At 52.7% G+C, this 20,666-nt stretch overlaps 9 protein-coding genes across 9 annotated transcripts; 5 read left to right on the forward strand and 4 right to left on the reverse strand.

The window, feature by feature from the left end:
- Nucleotides 1–1,528: 1,528 nt before the first annotated feature.
- SCP_0802620 (hypothetical protein) lies at nt 1,529–5,875 on the reverse strand (the record flags this gene model as incomplete). Its single annotated transcript, XM_027760852.1, has 1 exon — nt 1,529–5,875. The coding sequence occupies one exon, from the start codon at nt 5,873–5,875 to the stop codon at nt 1,529–1,531; it is 4,347 nt and encodes a 1,448-aa protein (XP_027616653.1).
- Nucleotides 5,876–6,500: 625 nt separating this feature from the next.
- Nucleotides 6,501–8,626, forward strand: SCP_0802630 (hypothetical protein; the record flags this gene model as incomplete). Its single annotated transcript, XM_027760853.1, has 6 exons — nt 6,501–6,948; nt 7,009–7,224; nt 7,280–7,403; nt 7,461–8,085; nt 8,140–8,530; nt 8,586–8,626. 6 exons carry the CDS (start codon nt 6,501–6,503, stop codon nt 8,624–8,626), a joined length of 1,845 nt encoding a protein of 614 aa, XP_027616654.1.
- A 213-nt stretch (nt 8,627–8,839) lies between these two features.
- SCP_0802640 (Probable proteasome subunit beta type-2) lies at nt 8,840–9,876 on the reverse strand (the record flags this gene model as incomplete). Its single annotated transcript, XM_027760854.1, has 5 exons — nt 8,840–9,106; nt 9,156–9,330; nt 9,391–9,557; nt 9,612–9,765; nt 9,821–9,876. 5 exons carry the CDS (start codon nt 9,874–9,876, stop codon nt 8,840–8,842), a joined length of 819 nt encoding a protein of 272 aa, XP_027616655.1.
- A 211-nt stretch (nt 9,877–10,087) lies between these two features.
- SCP_0802650 (Protein GVP36) lies at nt 10,088–11,338 on the forward strand (the record flags this gene model as incomplete). The annotated part of the gene is made up of 7 exons (XM_027760855.1): nt 10,088–10,241; nt 10,288–10,348; nt 10,400–10,846; nt 10,901–11,021; nt 11,076–11,117; nt 11,167–11,255; nt 11,320–11,338. The coding sequence occupies 7 exons, from the start codon at nt 10,088–10,090 to the stop codon at nt 11,336–11,338; spliced, it is 933 nt and encodes a 310-aa protein (XP_027616656.1).
- Nucleotides 11,339–11,678: 340 nt separating this feature from the next.
- On the forward strand, nt 11,679–13,887 carry SCP_0802660 (Probable betaine aldehyde; the record flags this gene model as incomplete). Its single annotated transcript, XM_027760856.1, has 15 exons — nt 11,679–11,855; nt 11,909–11,967; nt 12,013–12,189; nt 12,241–12,538; nt 12,595–12,667; nt 12,727–12,767; nt 12,825–12,887; nt 12,944–13,043; nt 13,111–13,165; nt 13,238–13,284; nt 13,338–13,354; nt 13,405–13,440; nt 13,493–13,647; nt 13,703–13,779; nt 13,832–13,887. The coding sequence occupies 15 exons, from the start codon at nt 11,679–11,681 to the stop codon at nt 13,885–13,887; spliced, it is 1,431 nt and encodes a 476-aa protein (XP_027616657.1).
- Nucleotides 13,888–14,156: 269 nt separating this feature from the next.
- Nucleotides 14,157–15,001, reverse strand: SCP_0802670 (Uncharacterized membrane protein; the record flags this gene model as incomplete). Its single annotated transcript, XM_027760857.1, has 5 exons — nt 14,157–14,217; nt 14,266–14,319; nt 14,368–14,418; nt 14,470–14,798; nt 14,849–15,001. The coding sequence occupies 5 exons, from the start codon at nt 14,999–15,001 to the stop codon at nt 14,157–14,159; spliced, it is 648 nt and encodes a 215-aa protein (XP_027616658.1).
- An 807-nt stretch (nt 15,002–15,808) lies between these two features.
- Nucleotides 15,809–17,317, forward strand: SCP_0802680 (hypothetical protein; the record flags this gene model as incomplete). The annotated part of the gene is made up of 7 exons (XM_027760858.1): nt 15,809–16,059; nt 16,118–16,214; nt 16,275–16,363; nt 16,460–16,482; nt 16,534–16,697; nt 17,024–17,040; nt 17,107–17,317. 7 exons carry the CDS (start codon nt 15,809–15,811, stop codon nt 17,315–17,317), a joined length of 852 nt encoding a protein of 283 aa, XP_027616659.1.
- Nucleotides 17,318–17,598: 281 nt separating this feature from the next.
- SCP_0802690 (hypothetical protein) lies at nt 17,599–17,806 on the reverse strand (the record flags this gene model as incomplete). The annotated part of the gene is made up of 2 exons (XM_027760859.1): nt 17,599–17,712; nt 17,771–17,806. 2 exons carry the CDS (start codon nt 17,804–17,806, stop codon nt 17,599–17,601), a joined length of 150 nt encoding a protein of 49 aa, XP_027616660.1.
- A 180-nt stretch (nt 17,807–17,986) lies between these two features.
- SCP_0802700 (Meiotic expression up-regulated protein) lies at nt 17,987–20,227 on the forward strand (the record flags this gene model as incomplete). The annotated part of the gene is made up of 7 exons (XM_027760860.1): nt 17,987–18,939; nt 18,997–19,093; nt 19,153–19,241; nt 19,340–19,362; nt 19,428–19,591; nt 19,924–19,940; nt 20,011–20,227. The coding sequence occupies 7 exons, from the start codon at nt 17,987–17,989 to the stop codon at nt 20,225–20,227; spliced, it is 1,560 nt and encodes a 519-aa protein (XP_027616661.1).
- Between the last annotated feature and the right edge of the window lie 439 nt (nt 20,228–20,666).

Below are 20,666 nucleotides of genomic sequence, written 5' to 3' on the forward strand. Positions count from 1 at the left end.
CAACTATATGCAAGTGTCATACTGAAGGAAAGAGATCTAGCCACCCTGGTAAGCTGTTCTGTGCTGATGTGAATGGCGGCGAAGCAATGAATGAAATGGGCAACTTACAAGAACACTCAGATGAGTTGAAGATAAGGTAAATTCATCTGCATCCCATGCAGCACGGATGGTGATCGTGCGCATGTTCAAAAGACCACATTCCATGCAAAGGTGTTGTGGGTCATTTACAATAAAGAACGAGTTGGATTGTGGCTGTGCAATGTAACATAGGGAAGGGCAATGTTGAGCTCTTAGAGACGCATACAGCATTGAGCACTGTTATCACCCCCTGAAGCTCAAAATCGAGAAATAGGGCAGAAGGATGCTCTGGTATGACTGCAAGACACTGCAGTGCAGGAAGATCCTGTGCAAGTAAGGGGATTATGTAGTCATGAGAACCCATGAGGACTTCAAGGTGGTCCATATTATTAGGTGGATGGGCAGCATAGGGGAGGAAATCAGAGTGAGTAAAGTGACCAATCCAGAGCTTATGTATGCTGGGAGGACAAAGGAGGAAATGGAAAATTGTGTTGATGGGTAGTGCACCATCGATGTAGAGGGTTTCCAAATGCTCCATGTGGAGGTGAGGTAAGATAAGATGCCATGATGATGAACCTCTGTTGATCGAGCACAGTGAGTGCTGCGCTGTTGAGGGCAGGGAAGAATACAGCAGATTTGATGACCAGTTGAAAAGCCGCTGAGCGGTATACTTAGTAATCTAATAATCACTAAGTGGCCATCAAGTGTGCCACTCATTAAGCTGCTTAGCAGCGCTATGGATGTCCGACCCCCTTATAGTTTGAATATTAGGCTGAGGGTTTGAGGCCCTGACATCTCACCTCATATATAGACTTTAATGTCAAATGTCAAATGATCATATCTTGTAACTTTGTGTCGTCCTTATACTAGTTCAATATTTAATCTGTTGTCTGCCCTGAAAGGCATAATGTCGATCAGAATTTCTTCCTGCCGGACATGCTGAACAAGACCTAAAATTTTTGGATGAATGTTATATGGTAACATAGCCATCTGCGAATATTGTATATGTTACAATATCACACATTATCAATGTGTGATTTGGGTATCACATGCCCAGACATCGGGCCTTACATTGTAAACATATTTTTGACTGTCAGAGCTACATATGGGCCATCATACATGTACAATGTTAGGCAGATGTTCCCACAATGTAAGGAACTTAGATATTAGCCCCTGTCTCCGGTGTCTAACTGGTCTACAAGTTCGGGTGATTAGATTTGTTAGTGTTAGAAATCACGCCTTAGTTCCCAAATAGGAAGGTAGTGATGGCGGGTCAAGATGCGTCGGGGCGCGTGATTTCGCGTCCTAAAATAGATTTCTGTATATATACAGTTCTAGACGCTCCACTTTATATAAGCAAATTTCCTTCTTTGTCTTTCTTTGTAATCATGCCCTCGGCTTGTCTGCCCTTGGGCGCTCCCCAATTTCTGGAGCTCTAGAAATTTGGGCGCTACTTTCCAACACTCCCCCTCAAGCCGATGGGCATTCCGAGCTTCTTTGTGAGCTTCTCGTGCCTCGGCTTAGGGAGTGATTTTGTTAGGATATCCGCTATCATGTCCTCCGTGGGACAGTAGTGGATATCAATATATTTATCCCTCAATTTTTCGCGCACATAATGATGTTTTACATCAAAATGTTTTGATTTTGCGTGGAATTGGGGATCACGTGCGATTGAGATCGCCGCTGTATTATCCTCGAATAAAATTGTAGGATCTTGTTGCTCGAAACCTATTTCTTTGAATAGTGTTCGGAGCCACACGGCTTCTTTTGCCGCTTCGGCGGATGCCATGTATTCGGCTTCCGTGGTGGATGACGCGACCGTGGTTTGCTTCTTTGAGCTCCACGTGATCGTGCCATTTCCTAATTTAAATAAATATCCCGAGATTGATTTGCGATCTCGGATATCGTTCGCATAGTCTGCATCTGAGTAGCCCACAAATATGGATTGATCTTCGGGCTTGACATCTGCAATTGGCCCGTAGATTATTCCAAGTTCTCGTGTTCCGGATAGATAGCGGAGGACGCGTTTAGCAGCAGTCCAATGAGCCATTCCGGGATTGGCAGTAAATGAGCTAAGCCGTTGCATGGCGTGAGCAATGTCTGGTCTCGTGGCAATTGCCGCGTACATCAGTGATCCGACGAGCGATGCATATCCGTTGTCTCGGTCGCATTCGTCATCAGTTTCGGGTTCTTCTTTTTCAAGCACTGTATTTGGATCAAGAGGCATCCCGACCGTGTTGGCGTTCGTAAGCCCATTCTTGTGTAGGATAGACTCAATATATTTTGTCTGAGAGATTTTGATTGTCCGCTTTGAACGGTCTCTCTCAATTTCTATCCCCACAATTTTTCGGGGTTCGCCAAGGTCGGTAACTTCGAACATATTTCGGAGTTCCCTCTTCAATTGGTCCATCAGTGCGCAATCATTGGTGAATATTAATAGGTCGTCTACCCAAACGGTGACGATTTCTATCTTATCACCTTTGATCCGAATGTACGCACATGGATCCGAGAATAGGTGCTTGAATCCCGCGTCTAGTAACTTGCGGTTCAGCACGATATTCCATTCTCGGCCAGACTGCTTTAGCCCGTAGAGGGTTTTCTTTAATTTACATACGCGGTATGTTCCATCGCTGTATCCTTCGGGTTGCCGCATATACACTTCTTCTTTGAGAGTTCCATTGAGATAGGCGCCTTTCACGTCCATCTGTCCGATCTCCCAATCTAAGATTGCGGCTAGCCCGAGGATAGCTCGAATGGTTTCGAGGCGGACTACGGGCGCGAACGTCTCGGTATAGTCCATGCCTGGGATTTGAGAATATCCCTTCGCAACCAGGCGGGCTTTGTATTTGATTATTTCACCCTCTTTGTTTGTTTTCTTAACTAGAACCCATTTATTTCCTACGGGTTTTCGATCTTCGGGAGGTTCCACTAACTCCCAAGTCTCCATACCCTGTAGTTGATTGAGTTCCGTCTGGACTGCCTGTTCCCATTTGGGCCACTCGAGTGATCTCTTGGCATCACTGAGCGTCTTTGGCTCATCCGCATCCGCATTTCCGTGGGCGCTCATCGCAATATAGACTAATTCGGCATTTGATTTATCTGGATCATTATCCAGATCTTCGTCTGCCTCTGGGTCGTGCATTAGACGGTAATCATGCCGAACTGTCTTTCTTCTGGTTCGTCTGGGCTGGCTTGGTGCGTCCGTCCCGCTTTCCTCGCGTTGATCAGGATCATCATCCTGTCTGCACTTTCGCGGATTTTTGGCAGGTGACTGTGGCGCGGAAGTTCCTAACTCCCCCTCACGCCGCACGTCTGCGGTCGTTGTGAGGTTTGGGACTTCGGGTCTTCTTTCCGCATGCGGTACGTCTGACGCATTGCTAGGTAAAGTGCCCGGAAATATATTTTGCTCCCCCTCACGCTGTGCTGTGAGGATAGGTACGTCGGATCCTATTTGCTCTTGTGGCACGTGAGGCGCGTTACCGGGCAAATGGTCCGGGGAATTCGAAGAAAATTGGAAATTATGCGAGATTTTAATCTGGCGCGTATGTGCATCATAATATTTGATGGCTTTGGGTCCGTCCATGTATCCAACAAAAATATACTTGTTGGCACGGGGCGCTAGCTTTGATAGTGTTGCGTCCTCCGTGAGGACCCATACGGGGGAACCGAATTCTTGTAGGTACGAGATATTTGGTTTTGTCCCATTCCATTTTTCTTCGGGAGTTGCCCCATTTAACGCCTGGGTAGGCGATCTATTTTTAATATAGACTGCGTGAGCAATCGCTTCAGCCCAAAGATAACGAGGTAGATCTCTCGCATAGATCATCGCGCGCGCTAGTCCAAGCAGTGTGCGATTCAATCTCTCAGAGACTCCGTTCTGGGATGGTGAGTACGGCGCAGTCGGACCCATCTCGATCCCTTTCATTTGACACCAGTTAATTAATTCGGTGTTCATATATTCTCGACCGTTGTCGAGCCTGAGTCGCAAGGGTTTATTTCCAAACTTGCGCTCGATATAGGTAATATAATTCTTTACCTTTTCAGTTACTTCATCTTTATGCCTCATAAATAGTACTGTACTTCGACGACTGTAATCATCGGTAAATGTAATAAAATATTTCCACCCTTGTAGAGCGGCTGTCTGCGCAGGTCCCCACACATCCGTGTGTGTTAATTCTCCGGGTACCTTGCTGCACTCGTCCGTCTCTTTGGGAAATGGCTTCCGCGTTGCCTTTGCTTGGATGCACACCTCGCAATTAATTTCATCTGGGCTTGGCGAGATTTCTAGGCCATCAACAAGCCCTTCGCGATATAATCGCGTAAGCGCTGGTTTCCCGATATGGCCATAGATCTTGTGCCACTCTTCCCAGGTATGCGGGCCGTATTCCTTAGCAGTATAGGTTCGCGCAGGTTGTGGAACTATTGGACGCAATTTCAATGAATATAGTCGTCCATTTTTCTTGCCTATAGCAAGAGTGTGTTTATTTTTATCTATTAGTATTGCACGACTATTACCCATAAGTACTCTTCCTCCCGCATCGTCCAAACGCGTGATGGAGAGGAGGCTATTGGGTGCTGTCGGCGCATACAGTACACTGTGGAGACGGAATTTCACTTTCCGGTCTCCTACTTTACTTTCGACATCGACCGTACCGCGGCCCAATGCCTGCGTTGGTTGCGGTCCGATGCCCATGATCGCGTGATCTTCGAGCGCCTGATAGGTCGCGAAGACTTCACGACGATTTGTAATGTGCGAAGTTGTCCCGGAGTCGGCAAACCACTCATAGAAAGAAGCGATTTCGCCATCAGATCCGAGAGATACAGTGTCGCTATCATTATCGTAGGCTATTTTTGCCTCATCCTCTTTCGATTCGACCTCGCGCGCTTCGTAAGCACGTTCCGTCTTTTGCCGTTTCATCGGCGGGCCCTGTCCGGCTTTGCCGCCGCCTTTAGCCCAACAATCCGTGGCCTTATGCCCGAATTTTCCGCAATTCATACATTTGACCTTGTCGCGGTGCCGACACTCGTTACCAAGATGTCCCGGCTTTCCGCAGATCAAACATTTTTTGTATTCCCCAAAGGGGCGCTTCTTTCCTTTGGCAACCATGGCTTGGTCCGAGGATTGACCGCGCTCGCCACGCTCGTGCCTTCGCCTATTTTCATCAAGAATGATGGCAATCAATTCTTGTGATGTAAGCTGAGGGCGCACGTTGTCAGCACCTTCGGCGCCAACATTGCCGCCCACGGCGCCAAAGTAAGAGCTGAGGAAAGAGTCCCAGCTCTCCAGTAATGAGGTAGCCAGAATGAGCCGGAAATCTTCGTCAGAAACAACCTTCCCCATTAGGTGGAGTTGTTCCTGGATCTGTCGTAGCTGTGTAATGTGACTGGAGATATTATCTTCTTCCTTGGCTTGCATCCGGTAAAAACGCCGGCACAGCGCGAGAATTCCATGCTGTCCACGCTGTTCCTTGACTGTGCGAAGCTGCTCCCACATGGCCCGTGCCGTCTCAGCTCCAGCGATGTGCACCATCTGGGAATCTCCCAGCGATAGCACAATTACGTTCTGGGCCTTGAGGTCCTTCTCTCCCCAGGCGCTAATCTCCGCCTCTCTCGCTGCCCTATTGGCCGGGTCATTACTCGGCTGCGGCTTCGGTGTCTTTCCGGTCACATACTCCTGGAGACCCTTATCATTAAGGATGGCCTCGACGTGGCGCTTCCACGGGAGCCAATTGTCTTCCTTCAGGAGCAGGATCCGGTAAGCATTGCTATTGCTCGTATTATCAGCGCTGGTCGACATTATTTGTTCTCGTACTAGTAAGGGGGTAACAATTTTTGTAGCCACAATAGGGGCTGTTGTTATCCAAGTATTTATTGGCTAGAGCCGGGGCTCATAACCTGTTAGAAATCACGCCTTAGTTCCCAAATAGGAAGGTAGTGATGGCGGGTCAAGATGCGTCGGGGCGCGTGATTTCGCGTCCTAAAATAGATTTCTGTATATATACAGTTCTAGACGCTCCACTTTATATAAGCAAATTTCCTTCTTTGTCTTTCTTTGTAATCATGCCCTCGGCTTGTCTGCCCTTGGGCGCTCCCCAATTTCTGGAGCTCTAGAAATTTGGGCGCTACTTTCCAACAGTTAGCAACTATTATATGGCAGCCTCTTGCCCACTACAAGTCTGGAAGTTTTGGTGTAAGTGTTGTAGTGAGTTTAGACCTCCTGCATTTTGTGGAAAGTGGAGAACCACATGTGTTCATGTCATCCGCCACCAAACGTAAATCTGTGTCTCGGACCGTCGGAGGAAGGCGGAAAATGGCGGAAAGAGTGATCGGGAATGCGGGGAGAATCGGAGATAGTGCGGGCCGAGGATGATGCTCTACCCCACATTTCTTTGATTTCTCTGTTTCCTCTGCTTTCGACGGCGATGAAGCCCATTCACAAACGACTGTATACCGTCCTCCCTCGGCCTGCCATCACATCATCGCCATGCTCGTCTACTTCGCGAGTCCGTTCCAACTCTGTGTCGTCTTCACGCTCGTTATACGCTATCCCTCCGTCCGCTCTTCCTCTGTCGTTCTACGACTCCCCAGCACCACCACTTCCTAGTTCTCGACCGGTCAATAACCTGATAACGACCACCCGTCTTACTGTCGAAGGCAAACCCGAGGCCGATGCGCAGCCGAATACCCCTTATTCGAATCAGTACACCCCGAACACTCCTCAGTCTCACAACCACTCAGCCGGTCCTCCGCCACATTCGCTGGCTCTTACGTCCACCCATTCTGAATCCCACATACCTGGTTCTCATCAGAAGCCTTTTTTCCCTTACCAGTCGTTTGTTCCTGTGTTCTACAACGACGCAACGTCTGCCGGTAGCGTGACTTCTAAATCTCAGCACAAGCATCAGCGCACCAAATATCATTTGGACGTAGGTGCGTATGGAATTCCCAAGCGTTCTCGCGCAGGGTGCGTCGCAGGCCGCGATGGACATGGGAAATTGGGATTCGCAGAAGGGTCACTCTATCCAGGCGAAGAACTTGAGGGTCTCAATCGTGCTGTCCAGGTGGGAGAAGATGCATACTTTGTCCGCGGCAATGCGATGGGGGTTGCAGACGGGGTTGGTGGGTGGTCACGAGTGCGCAGCCATGGTGAGCATCATGATGCGTGGCGTATGGACCCGCCATTCCTGACAGACATTCGCAGCGAAGTCGAGTTCTACAGAGCCTTCGCCGAGTGCACTCTTTGCCCGCAGGTTGATGCACTATTGCTCCGAAGAAGTTGAGGCTGCTTCATTAAGTGAACCAGCCTCTGACGGCCCAGAATTGTAGTAAGTTCGTCCGGCGCGCGAATAGTATACGGCTCACTCATAACCTCTATCCCTCAGCATGTCTGATGCTGATTCTGAAGAAGATACGGCTGATCTATACACAGATCTCGAAGACTCGCTAGACGAATTAGAGGAGGGTCTCGATGTACTCATGATCCTGGAGAAAGCATTCGACAAAACCATGCGTGCGCATGTGGCTCCGCAGAAAGTGCATAGTCCAGACTCTTGGTCGAATGAGAAGTTCGACACAGAGCAAAAACTGTCCTCAAGAACTGTTCCAAGCAGCGGTTCATCTGCGTCGACGGTTTCTTGTCCATCAACCGGCGGCGTCCTGGACCTATTGTCGAAGCCTGACACTTCTGCCCCAATTTCACGATGCTGCAGTCAGGGTCTGCCTGCAAATTCTATACTGAAGATGGCAGATACACCCACGAAAATTAGACCACCTGTGACGCAAGGCTCTTCTACGGCTCTTCTCGCCGTGCTAGAACATTCTCCTACACCACATGCGAAGTCAAGGTGCCAATCCTCCCTCCTCCAGCCTCAGCCTCGACATATCGGCGAACCCCATGTTGGACCGCAATTGGGCGCGATCCTCAGGATTGCTCATCTAGGGGACTGTATGGGCATGCTCATTCGTGGCGAAGACGTAGTTTGGAGAACGGAGGAGATGTGGTGGAATGTGAGTTCCTTCTCGTTTATATGTGTCCATGGAAATTAAACTATCTTGCTCTAGTTTAACACCCCAGTGCAGCTTGGACCAGCATCACCCACGCGACCACGCGACGCGCATGTCTTCACGCTGCCCGTGGAGGCCGATGACATTCTCATTCTCGCCAGCGACGGGCTGAGCGACAATCTCTGGGATGAGGATGTCCTAGACGAAGTTGTTCGCTTCCGCCGGCCGTTCATCGCGAACGGTTCTTGGTCTCACAATCCTACGCCTAGCGCTGTCCGCGGTGTCTTTGCACGGAGCACACTGGCGGGGATGCTGAGCGAGGCGTTGTGCTCCCGTGCGGCGCGTGCATCAGAGAGACGTGACCGTGATGTTGCTGGAGACAACGAGGTGCCATTTGCGCGGAGGGCTCGTGAGCAGGGTAGATCCTTCCATGGAGGCAAACCAGACGGTAAGTCGACTACTTTTCGCACGTCACTTGCTGACGATAACGCATGCCTTTTTAGACATCTCAGTTCTTGTGGCCGTGGTGTCGCCCACGTTATAAGCACCTAACTCGATCCTCCTTGGTATAGGTTTACCATGCTGTGCTAAAATGTTTCGTCGCTGATATCGTATCTACACGCATTGTACATTATTCTACATGGTCGAAGTCTTGCATAAACACTATTCATGATGTTGCTTGCACCTTGACGGACCCGAACACAGACCAAATGCATGGAGAGGCTCAATATAATAGAGTACACTTTACATGCTCAATCTAAGTAGTGTCCATCGCATCGCTCACATGAATCACGTCCTCACTCACAACCAGACTACGGACGTCTTCCGATTTCCATGCTGTTGTTCCCCGCCGGAAACCGTAGCTCTTCTCCTTCTGTACTCGTTCATTGGGTTTGACATAATTGCGCAGCATTTCCGTGTGGGAAGCCGTGATCACGCAGGCATCGACATTTGAGCCGGAACCAAGATCGTTGAAGATACCAGCAGAGATGGCCAATGTCACCAGGTTCAGCGCATCTTGCCTCTGCGAAGTGGGCGTCAGTGCATGTATGCGCATAATCATGACTGCACACCTCCATGTTTGGCCGCCAGCCGTGTTCAAAGACTGCCATGGCAGCGAGACTACCAGAGCCCATGGTGACATAGGGTAGCTTGTCTGTGGAACCGTGAGGATGGATGGTGAAGAGATGAGGACCCGTAGCATCGACGCCGCCGAGCACGAGTGCTGCACCAATGTGCCCCTGATATCTATATCAGAGCGACAGGCCGTGAGATAGCGGATAAACCGATCACTTGTCCAGGACGCACTGGAAAAGCATCTGTTTCAGCATGGTCATGGCCGTGACCACTCTTGGCTTGCGACCGGTTGACAGTGCGTGTAATTCCATGTTAGAAGAGATAAGTGCGGTCGTAAATTCCGTGTCAGCAGCGGTTCCTGCTCCACAGCATCGAATAGACTCTGTGATGTAATGAATCTGCTCGACTCAGCGGTCAAACATCGCAGACGGTGACATCAGTGCGCGCATTACCTTCTCGCAATTCTTGTCCGCTACAATAGGGCCCTCAGTCGCACGCGTGTCCGCACCAAGTACGATGCCATCTTTGAAGAGACAGCCGACAATGGTCGTTCCAGTACTAGTTGCCTTTGGGAGGGGAATGCCTCTCTCGGTGAGGAAACAGTTACTGAACAGATGAGCCACGTGAGATATCCAATACAACAGCACAGAAGGGAACATACCGGGTTTGATTGGAAAAGTCAAAGCCGGGCGAGGAGTATACGGAGGCAGCAGCCATGGTGGTTTGCAGTCAGTACTTGATCGTTCCAAGGTGACGCGTCTTAGCGCGTCTGGCTGGACCCCGTCCGTAGGGCGACCTCAGGCAGACCCCGACCACCGCCGCTATACCCGTCTAATCTTGCACTGCTCGCAGGCTACCTTCCACTGCTCTCGGGCTACCTTCCACTTCCCCTTTCCCTTCCATCTCTCTTACGATCTCCGCAGGAACCATGGACGGTTGGAGCAAATTTCAGTCCAACTTTTCCGGTCTCAATCTTGGCCAGTCTGCAAATAAGCTGGCCAAAGGATTCAGCACCAGCGTCCAAGCAACTAAGGAGCGGTTGGGTCAAGTAGCTCCAGACGAAATTACAGAGCTTCCCCAAGGTAGACACCTCGCTTTTCATCTGCTTTCCCTCTCAACCTTGTTCAGAATACAAGGACCTCGAGGCGCGCGTCGACGCCCTCCGCCAGACTCATCTTATATTGCTTAAGTACGTGTTTCTCCACTCTCCCGAATGATTGCGTCAATGAAAAACACCTAGAGTGACCAAGGTCTACGAAAACGAGACCTACGACTACCCCACGCAAATCCAAGAGTCCATCACCGAGCTCGGGACCACCATCGGCCACGAAATTACCAACTTCGCCGCAGCCAACCTGAAGGGCACCAACCTTCCGAGGCCCGCCCGGAGCTCTCCACCGGCTGCGCAACACAAGACTCTCCCCCATGCCCTTGGACGTGCCACAACTGCTGCCGCAGCCACATTGCAAGCGACTGCCGGCCCTGACGATAAGTTAGCCACGGCTCTCCACACATATTCCGGCGCTTGGGAGAAAATTTCCGAAGGCCGTGTTGAACAAGACGCAGCCATCAGAGCGCAGTTCCTGCAGCCATGGCAGGCAACGCTTTCAACATCTATAGCGGTCGCCATGAAGGCTCGCCAAGCTGTCCGTATGAGCAGGCTCGAGCTAGATGCTGCCAAACAGGTGTAAGCCTGCATGCGCACCTGCATCTGTTGGTGTTATTTTGAACGTTGCATCAGGTTGAAGACTTCGAGCGCTACGAAGCAAGAAGCTGCCCGCCTTGAGGTCGAGAACGCGGAGGATGACCTCGTTCAGAAGACTGAGGTTGCCATCACCCTGATGAAGACGGTCCTGGAGAATGTTCGTTCGTCAGACTGAGTCAGTGCATCCATGTCGCTGACTGTGATTCATCAGCCTGAGCCCATCAAGAATCTGAATGAGCTTGTCAAAGCTCAGGTATGCATGGGCAGTAGCTTACCTATGCTTCGTCATTGACCCGTTCTAGCTTCTTTTCTACGCCACGGCTGCCGAGGCGCTCTCCACCGTACAAGGAGAGGTAGAGGAGCTCAGCGTTGCCGCTGAGGGTGAGTACAGGTAAGTGCAGGGTGTATTGATGTGTCCCCTGACTCATGTCTATCTCCAATCACTCTCCCCTCAGAAAGTCTCGCGACCACTGAGATACCGTTGTCTTGATAGTCGTGTTTATTTGGACTTCTAATTTCTGCCATGCAATGTCCTGACTGTTAAACCGACCGATTATTTCCTAGCACATTGATGGGGCCGGTGACCTCGTATTTACTAGCAACACTGCCCGCGAACGGTGGTGCATATACTAGTGTACACGTACTGAAGATATCTATTGACTATGGAGTGATGTGGCCGAAGCTATCTTACGGAGATCCTGAGGAGATCTGGAGCAGCTTTGAGCGTTCTCTGAGATGACCCAACATGTTCCTCGATATCTATTTTACCACTATCAACTGGACGCAGACTTCCTCTGCTTGACTTTTATCTACCATGTCGACCACGCAGACGCAGACTACGATTAGCCCGCACAACCAGCAGCCGCTGGTAACACGGACCTATCCGTCGGAGAGCGAGCTGGACAGTGTCATTGGGCGTTCCGCTGCCGCCCAGAAACAATGGCATCACGTCCCGCTGAAGGACAGGATCGCGATCGGGCGGAGGTTCATGGTTCGTCGTTAAGTAGAGCTGTCCGCGCGTGCTGACATCTGGAGGGATTGTAGGATGAGTTCCGTAACATGAGCAATGAGATTCCGCTCGAATTGACTCAGCAAATGGGCCGGTACGTGTCTACTCTCTGATGGAGCCATGACTAACTCTGCTGCAGCCCCGTCTCCCAGGGTGCTGGGGAGATTCGCGGTTTCCTCGACCGCACCGAATACCTACTCTCCATCGCGGAGACAGCACTGGCGGACGTATCTCTCAAGGACACGGACAAGCCGGGGTTCAAGCGCTATATCAAGCGCATCCCGCTCGGTGTGGTGCTTGTCATCGCGCCCTGGAAGTACATCCTGCGTCCACTCACGGTAAACACAGCTGACACCTCCCGCTCCAGCTACCCCTACCTCACTTCCGTAAACTCCGTCGTGCCTGCCCTGATCGCGGGTAACTCAGTGATCCTGAAGCCGTCCCCGCAGACGCCGCTGACGGCGGAGCGCGTCGTGCTGGCGCTGAGGCGCGCGGGGGTGCCGGGGGACGCGGTTCAGGTGCTGCACCTCTCACCAGCACTGACAGCGCACGCGGTGCAACACCCCCTGGTGGACTTTGTGTCGTTCACGGGGAGCGTCGTCGGCGGTCGGGCGATCGACCTGGCCGCGGCAGAAGCGAAGGGGTTCAAGGGTGTGGCGCTCGAGGTTCGCGAAAACGTTTGGGAGCACAATGTACTGCGCTGAGTGTTTGCCTTCTGTAGCTTGGTGGGAAAGATCCAGCATACGTGCGCGCGGACGCGGATTTGGACTACACGGTGGCGGAATTGGTCGACGGTGAGGAATTTGCTGGCTATATGCATGTAGCTGTTCGTTCAGTGTGCGGCACTTTCCAGGCGCGATTTTCAACTCGGGCCAGAGCTGTTGTGCAATTGAGGTGTGTGTTCGGCCTCCTCGCAGACCGCCCATTTTCGGATGATTGGTTCGCGTCTAGCGCATCTACGTCCACGAGGATATCTACGACACCTTCGTCGCGAAATACGTCGAGCTCGTCAAGGTGCGCGTTCAACCTGGGCTCGCATCAGCACAATGTACTTACATTTACTGGCACAGAAATATAAGCTGGGCGATCCGACACTACCGGACACGAACCTGGGGCCGGTCGTGAGCCTCGCCAGTGCGGAAAAGATCCGCAAGCAGGTCGCAGATGCAGGTGGGTGCACCGCTATTTACGACTACCACTCGTAGGACTGAAGCGACTACCAACCTCATAAACGCAGTTAAAGCGGGTGCAAAGGCGCTGATCCCGGAGGAGCTGTTCCCCGCTGCGAAGCCGTGCGTCCCTCTCCCATTGAGCTAAATGGTATGGTGGGCGCTAGCGCTGACGCTAATGCCGGGCGCATGTAGGGATACAGCGTACGTCGCGCCGCAGGTGCTAGTCAATGTGAACCATAGTATGTCTACGTTCCCTGCGCCCCAGAGGCAAATACTGACCAGCGGTGCTCAGGCATGGACGTCATGATGGTACACTCTGTCTCGCTTCGTGTTTCACGCTCATGCTCACTCATATACAGGAAGAGACTTTCGGCCCCATCGTGGGCATCCAGAAGGTATCACTGCTCCCCTCGCCTCTTCCCGCGTGCAGCCACTGACGCTTCCTAGGTGTCCTCCGATACTGAGGCAGTGCAACTGATGAACGATTCGCCGTACGGGCTGACGGCATCGGTGTGGACGGACGCGGCGAAGTATGTGGCGTCGGAGTCGGCTTTCCTTGGGATCGTTGACAGGCTGCAAACGGGGACAGTGTTCCTGAACAGGTGCGTCTGGGATTTGTGTTGCTGTTCCGTGCACGGTGCGCTGATGCGCGGCTAGATGCGACTACCTCGACCCAGCGCTGGCGTGGACGGGTGTGAAGAACAGCGGGCGGGGCATCAGTCTGAGCAAATTCGGTCAGTATCATGTCATTAATTCGCTGGGCAGTGAAATCTGATCAATTCACAGGATATGACCAGCTCACTCGGGCGAAGTCGGTGCACATGAAGATCAAGACGGCGTGACAGGACATGTGAACGAAAGCGCACGAATGGGACGAGTGGGAAGTAAGAATGACGCAAATGTACCGTGTGCTTGACTTGAAAGGATAGACGGAACCATGAAGAAGCGCGTATAATTAGTTTTGTATCTTGTCTTGAACACCGAGGGCCTCTGCCACGGCGGTCGACTCAATACTCGCAATGCATGGATAAACTGCTAATAATGATGCGTCCGAGAAACCCAAGACCCGCTGGGGTGACATGTACAGTACAAGGTGAGTATATGCAGCACGTCATACTTTGTACTTGCGGCCCGTTTTTGTGAAGAACGTCTGGAGAACATAGACTTGCACTCTGCTCGAGCGTCAACGGCGGGCACATCACGGGCGGAAAAGTACGCACACTGCTATGCCAATGATGCCGAGGCATTCAAATACGGCGTACCAGAATAATCGACTGCGGGAAGGGTCAGCAAACGAGAGGAGCGGACAACAGCGGACGCACTTCTGTGTGGATCTCACGATGTCAAAACCTCTGTTTTCGCGCGTGTGGAAGCTGCACGGAGGGTGAGCACACGCGAAGGGCAGAGACTGTCGGCGCACTGACTATTTCTGGGAGCGCTTCACGCTCATGAGCATGCCGTTGAGGCGGAATATGCTCTCCTCGAGCGCGCTGGTGTGTTCCGATATCTGGCCGGGTTTTGCGGGCGGTTCACGACGGGGCTCGCTCTCGACCATGATATCAAAGTCGATGAGCTTGTCTGTGAGGGTGGACATGTCGTTCTCGAAGCAGAAGGCATACTCGCCGACGGTGTTGGCGGTGAGAACGTAGTCGCCCTGCCGCTCGCGAGTGGCGTCGAGGATGACGACCTCGTTGGGGTCCTTGACATCAAAGTCGATGTCGAAGGAACCGCCTGCCTGTACGGCAAAGTAGAACTGGGGAGAATGGGATCAGCGGGAGAGACTGTGCGGAGATGTGGACTCACACCGATCTTCTCGCCGGCCTTGTCTACGTCGGCGTAGAAGCAGAGGCGCTCGTTGGGGGAGATGGAGGTGGTGAGGGCAGAGGCGGCGACGGGGCTCGGGGCGTGGAGGACGGCGAAGACGGCGAGCAGGAGCCTGAACGCGGCGAAGAGCATGGCGGCGGAGGACAGTCGCGGGCGCCTACTGATAATGGAATAAAGCAGGAGCCAAACAACGCGCAAACAACGCGCTCCTCTCCCGCCACCGCCGCCACCGCCATGCCGTTCGTCCCCCACCACCGAACCTGGGCACAGGCATACGACGTGTACCCCGAGTCCGCTATCCGCGACACCGCTGAGGCCGCCCACGACGTCCTCCCCGTCGCCACTCACGACGATTCGCCTTTCTTTGTTCCTACCCCGCCTAACGACTTGGCAGCATCGCCATCCTCTGGCCTGTACTCAAAGCCCTTCTCTCCTTACTCTACCATCACACCATTTCAATACCTCTTTGCGTCGTCTCCGACAGGTTTCTGGCGGCCTGCCCCGTCCTCCGTTTCCCCGGTCTACCACACGTCGTCTCAAAGCGACCCATGCCGCAACTCTCACCAGCGCCCACAGAAGAGCAGCCTACTTTCTCTGGCGAAATACGCTGACGCCGCTCTGAAGAACGCGCTCGACCCATTATCCCCTCTGTCGAGTCTCTCTTCGTTGCCCTCTTCCCCATCGACCGATGGTTCCCCACTCTCCCGCTTTCCTTCCGAGTCCTCGAGTAGCTCTCAGTCGGAGTTTCTACCTTCTCAACATAGACAAAGCCGTACGCAACCTACTACAGACCGAGCTCACCCTTCTCTTCGAATAAAGGCGCCACCCGTGCGTGAGTCCCGCTATGGGACCCGTTCCAAGTCTACGCGCCTTCTTGCAACCACCACCGCCTGCATTGCACCCTCCTCTCGCAGCATGCATCAAGTTGAAGGCGACACAATGCCGGACGAGCACAATGTGCCGTCCACGCGTCACAAGCGACGTGCCGCCGAACCCGCACCACAATCTAAGCACAAACGTCCCCGTTTTACTTCTGAAACCGACGACGAGAGTGACTCGCGCAGCGAGCCTGAAGGTTCTGTTGGACCTCCCTCATACCCGAACCGCACCTTCCCTCAACATATCCCGATGAACAAGCATTTTTCTTTGTTCTACCGCCGGTTCCCTGTTAGTTCGTATAACTCTGACGGGTACGCACACAACCGTATACTATGTATTGAGAGTACCTAACAGACGTGTTCGCTGTAGTCCCACAAACGGCCTTTCTGACGCCGTGTTTAACCCGCCAACTGATCCTCTCAGTTTATACCATCCCCGCTTTGTCAAGGGCAAGGGAAGGACTAAAGTCAGTCTTGCGAGCCCACATCTTTGCCTGCTAATAAGCTGACTCTATGCGGCATGCTAGGTGGGCCTGTGTCCTTGCTGCTCCGAAGACCCCACACGGGGCGGTGGAGGGACGAAAGTGTGGCTGTCCCTGAAATTCTCCGCATATAAGTGGTACGCTTTTTCACTTGCCCGACTCCACCTCACTGACTCCCCATCCAGAGTACCTCCATCTGTTCCCTAGTCTTCCTCCTGATGTCTCCGTAGTTATCATATGCAGTTTAACCATGGTGGGTTTCGTCCGAATTCATCCTCTCACCGAGCGCTGACCACGACTGCAGGGATTTCTGCTTCGACTGGGCTCCCGTTCTCACCGCCAATGGAGTTCCGCATCGTCGCCCGCGCGGAAGTGGGCAAACATGAGAAGGCACGGATGACCCAGGGGCGGTGTCACCGCTGCAAGGAGTGGGTCCCTATCGAAGGGATTAAGGACGTGCCTGTGAAGGTGCGCGCTGATTTCCCTATTATTCCCGCTGGGTTCTCCGCTGTTCCCCTCAGCTTTCGTACATGACCACATGCTTGTTACAATGGTCTTGGACTTCTCCTTACTTTGTTCCTACACTTCGCAATTTGCCCTTGTGATCAGCGCGCTGGTGCTCATTCATGTGCTCTTGGTGGCTTTTGTCTTACTCTTCCCAGCTTTGCATGCTGCATCGTGATGCATGTTGCTCTTGTCTGCGCCCTTGCGCGGTCGTCCCTCATCCCTCGTGTCTCATTCTCTACATTCCTGCTGCTCGTGACCACCAGTACTGATGGCCTTTCGGCGTATAGGTGAAGGAGATTTTCTGGTAAGTGGCTCTTCCGACATTACCCTGTCTTTGGATCCCACGCTTCTTGCTGACTTTGTGTGCCAGGTGGAAGCATGCGGCGTCGTGCCACCAGGGCTCGATGATCTCCGGCGAGCAAGACTTTTACGTCGAGGACGACATCTACCAGAGCCGACTGGCTGAACGGGACGCCGCCGACGGAGATGGGGAGAACTCCGAAGATGCCGACGTCGACGGTGTCCACGATGCCAACACAGGACACGATGTCGATAATACTAGCAACGACTCCGCTGCGTGACTGCGTGAATAACGAAATAATGCTGGAAAGCGCAAAGGCGCTACAAATGGCCGAGGTATCTTACAGACGGTATTATACTGACCGTACGCTCGCATATTGGAACGGGCCCCGTGGTCCTGATACCTACGCAGCACCGCATCGATTGCGCGGATTCGTTCTCCCCCTTTCCTCCTTTCTTTGAATCCCTGGATCTCTCGCTTTGTCTCTGCTCTCGACGTCTCACTGTTTCCCCCTGCAACTTGTCTCCTGCTCTGTATGCATCCCCTTTGCTCGTCCTTTCCTCATCCCGTGCTCGTCTCGTTCTCGTTGTCTCTGCAACTGTTGCCTTTTGATTTGTGGATCTGGCATATGTGCTTTGCATTGTATTTTTGCTGTGCATTCTGCCTGTGAAGGATCTGGCAGACAGACGGTATAGGATGTAGTGTACTTTTAGCGGATCAACGAACTACGTACTCTAATCAGTATAGCACCAATCTCGTACACCGACATTCCAATGTGCATAATAATATGCACGATATTCGAGCGAACTCAGCGTTCGACGCCACCGCGAACTACCAACAGCCGAGCTGCACCGGCGCTCGGCGCGGGAACAAAACAAGGAGCCAAACAACGCGTCAACAACGCGCTCTCCCTTTGTCCGCTCTCCTTCTTTCTCTCTCCCTCACCGCCATGAAGTCCGTCGAGCAGCAGCACCTGGGCTACAGTGTGTACCCGGAGTCTGCCATCCGCGACACCGCTGATGCTGCCGACGACGTCCTCCCCGTCGCCACTCATGACGACTCGCCCTTCTTTGTCGCGAACATCCTGAACGACCTTCGTTCCACTCCATCGTTCGGCCAATACCCGCAAACTTTCTCACCGTTCTCGCCAGGTACTCCGTTCCGCACTTTGTTTGCCTCGTCGCCGTCGGGTTTCTGGCGCCCCGCGGATTCATCTGTGTCGCCCGTCTACCACACCTCACCCCCTAGCTACCCTCATGCCGCTCGTCCTCACGGCCACCATAAAAGCAGTCTCCTCTCCCTGGCAAGATATGCCAGTGCTGTTCTTCAGAACGGGCCGCTTGATCCATTATCCCCGCTCTCGAGCATCTCATCATTACCATCTTCCCCTTCCACTGATGGCTCTCCGCTTCCCCGTATTGCACATGGTTCCGCGAGTAGTCCTCAGCAGAAACCACAGACAACTGAACCTGCATGGTGCTATTCGCGAGCCACTCGTGACCGAGCCCTCCCTTCCTCCAGGACAAAGGTGCCACCCGCGCGCGCGTCGCGGTACTGCACTCGTTCCCAGTCAGCGCGCCTTGTTGCATCTACCTGCGCACGCGCCGCATCGCGCTCTCGCCGCACCCCGGATTACGATGATATCGCCTGCGACGGAGAAGACAACGTGCCCGCTACGCGTCTTCGCAAGAGACGCGCTGAGCCGACCGCGGACTCCACCCTCAAGCGTCCACGGCTGACTTCGAATAATGAGGATGCCTTGCACAGCGAGCCTGAGGTTCCCGCCGTCGTGTCTACGAGTCCAAACCGGACATTTCCTCAACATATACCCGTAAATGGGGATTTTCCGTTGTTTTACCGCCGCTTTCCTGCCAGTTCATACGCGCTGACAGGTTCTGACACGTGCGCATGCAGTTCTATATCGTCTTCTGAATATTCGACTGATAATTTTCTTTACAGTTCCAGCCATGGCCCTTCTGATGCCGTATTTAACCTCCCGACTGACCCTCTCAGTCTATACCACCCGCGCTTTGTCAAGGGCAAGGGCAGAACTAAAGTTGGTCGTGCTATCCCGTTATTTTCTTGCTCACGAGCTGACTCTGCGTGATGCGCTAGATCGGCCTATGTCCTTGCTGCTATGAAGATCCCGTTCGCGGTGGCGAGGGAAAGAAGGTGTGGTTGTCGCTGAAATTCTCTGCGTTCAAGTGGTACGCTATTTCGCTTGTCCAGCTCTACCATTGCTGAGCCTCCTCGCAGAGTTCCTACACTGCTACTGCTTGCCTAGCTGCTGATTTCTTCTTAGCTACCATATGCAATTTGGTCACGGTGCGTCCGCATTCGCGCTCGTCCATTCACTCACTCGACGTACTAGTAGCTGACGGCGGCTTTAGGCATTTCTGCCGCGACCGGCCTCCCATTCTCGCCGCCGATCGAGTTTCGGTGCATCCCCCGCACGGAGGTGGGCAAACACGAGAAGGTCCAGATGACCCAGGGTCTGTGCCACTATTGTAAGGAATGGGTCCCCATTGAAGGGATCAAAGACGTGCCCGTCAAGGTGAGTGCTGTTTGTCCAGTTTTTCCCATTGGCTTTTCCGTTGTTTTCCTCGAAGCATTCTTGCGTAATAAGCGTGTGCCTCTTTCCCCTGCTTTGTTCCTCTTCGCAAATTGCCCTTGTCATTAAGTGCTCTTTGATTTGCTATCTGACTCTTAGTCGCTTTCGAGGAAGGAGAGCTTCAGAGAATGAGACGTCCTTATTTCGTCCCAGCTCTGCGCACTGCACCTTGACGGGCCTTGCTCTACGTCCTCGCACAGCCGTCCTTTGTCTCTCGCTCTTGCCATCCTCTCTGCTCGTGATTACAGTACTGATGGCCGTCCATGCAATGACAGGTAAAAGAGATATTCTGGTAAGTGATTCCCTGTTTGCCCTTCCGTCTCTACCCTGTCTTGGCGCGGTGTGCTGATCCGACGCGCCAGGTGGAAGCACGCGGCATCGTGCCATCAGGGCTCGTCGATCATCGGCGAGCGCGACTTCTATATCGAAGACGATGTATATCGCAGCCGGCTGGCGGAGTGTAACGCCAGTGAAGACGTGGAGAGCCCCGAAGATGCCAATGCCGTCCACGGCGACGATGCCGACACCGTACACGGTGTTGATGATGCTGGCAGCGACTCCGCTGCACAGCGTGATTAATTTGAATGACGAATAATGCGGGAGAGCGCGGAGGCGCTACTAATTGCCGAGGTATCGTACAACACGTATTATACTGACATACTTGCACCTGCATAGTGGAATGGGCCTTGTGGTCCCAAATAGCACCGCATCGAATGCGCGGTTTTGTTCTTACTTCCTTCCTCGTTTACTCTCTGGATCTCCTGCTTTTTCTCTGCTCTCATATTCCCCCTGCAATCTGTCTGCTGCTCTGTATGCATATCCATTGTTTGTCTCGCTCTCATTGTCTCTGCAACTGTTAACTTTTGATTTGTGGATCTGCTACTTGTGATTTGCATTGTATTTTTGCTGTGCATTCTGCCTGTGAAGGATCTGGTAGATCGACGTTATAGCATGTACTGCACTTGTATCGCATTGACCATACACCAACCAGTGGTAGAATCTCATGTGTGCGAGCGCC

This window comes from Sparassis crispa (assembly GCF_003851025.1).
Source record: "Sparassis crispa DNA, contig_000007F, whole genome shotgun sequence".
Classification (NCBI taxonomy): domain Eukaryota; kingdom Fungi; phylum Basidiomycota; class Agaricomycetes; order Polyporales; family Sparassidaceae; genus Sparassis; species Sparassis crispa.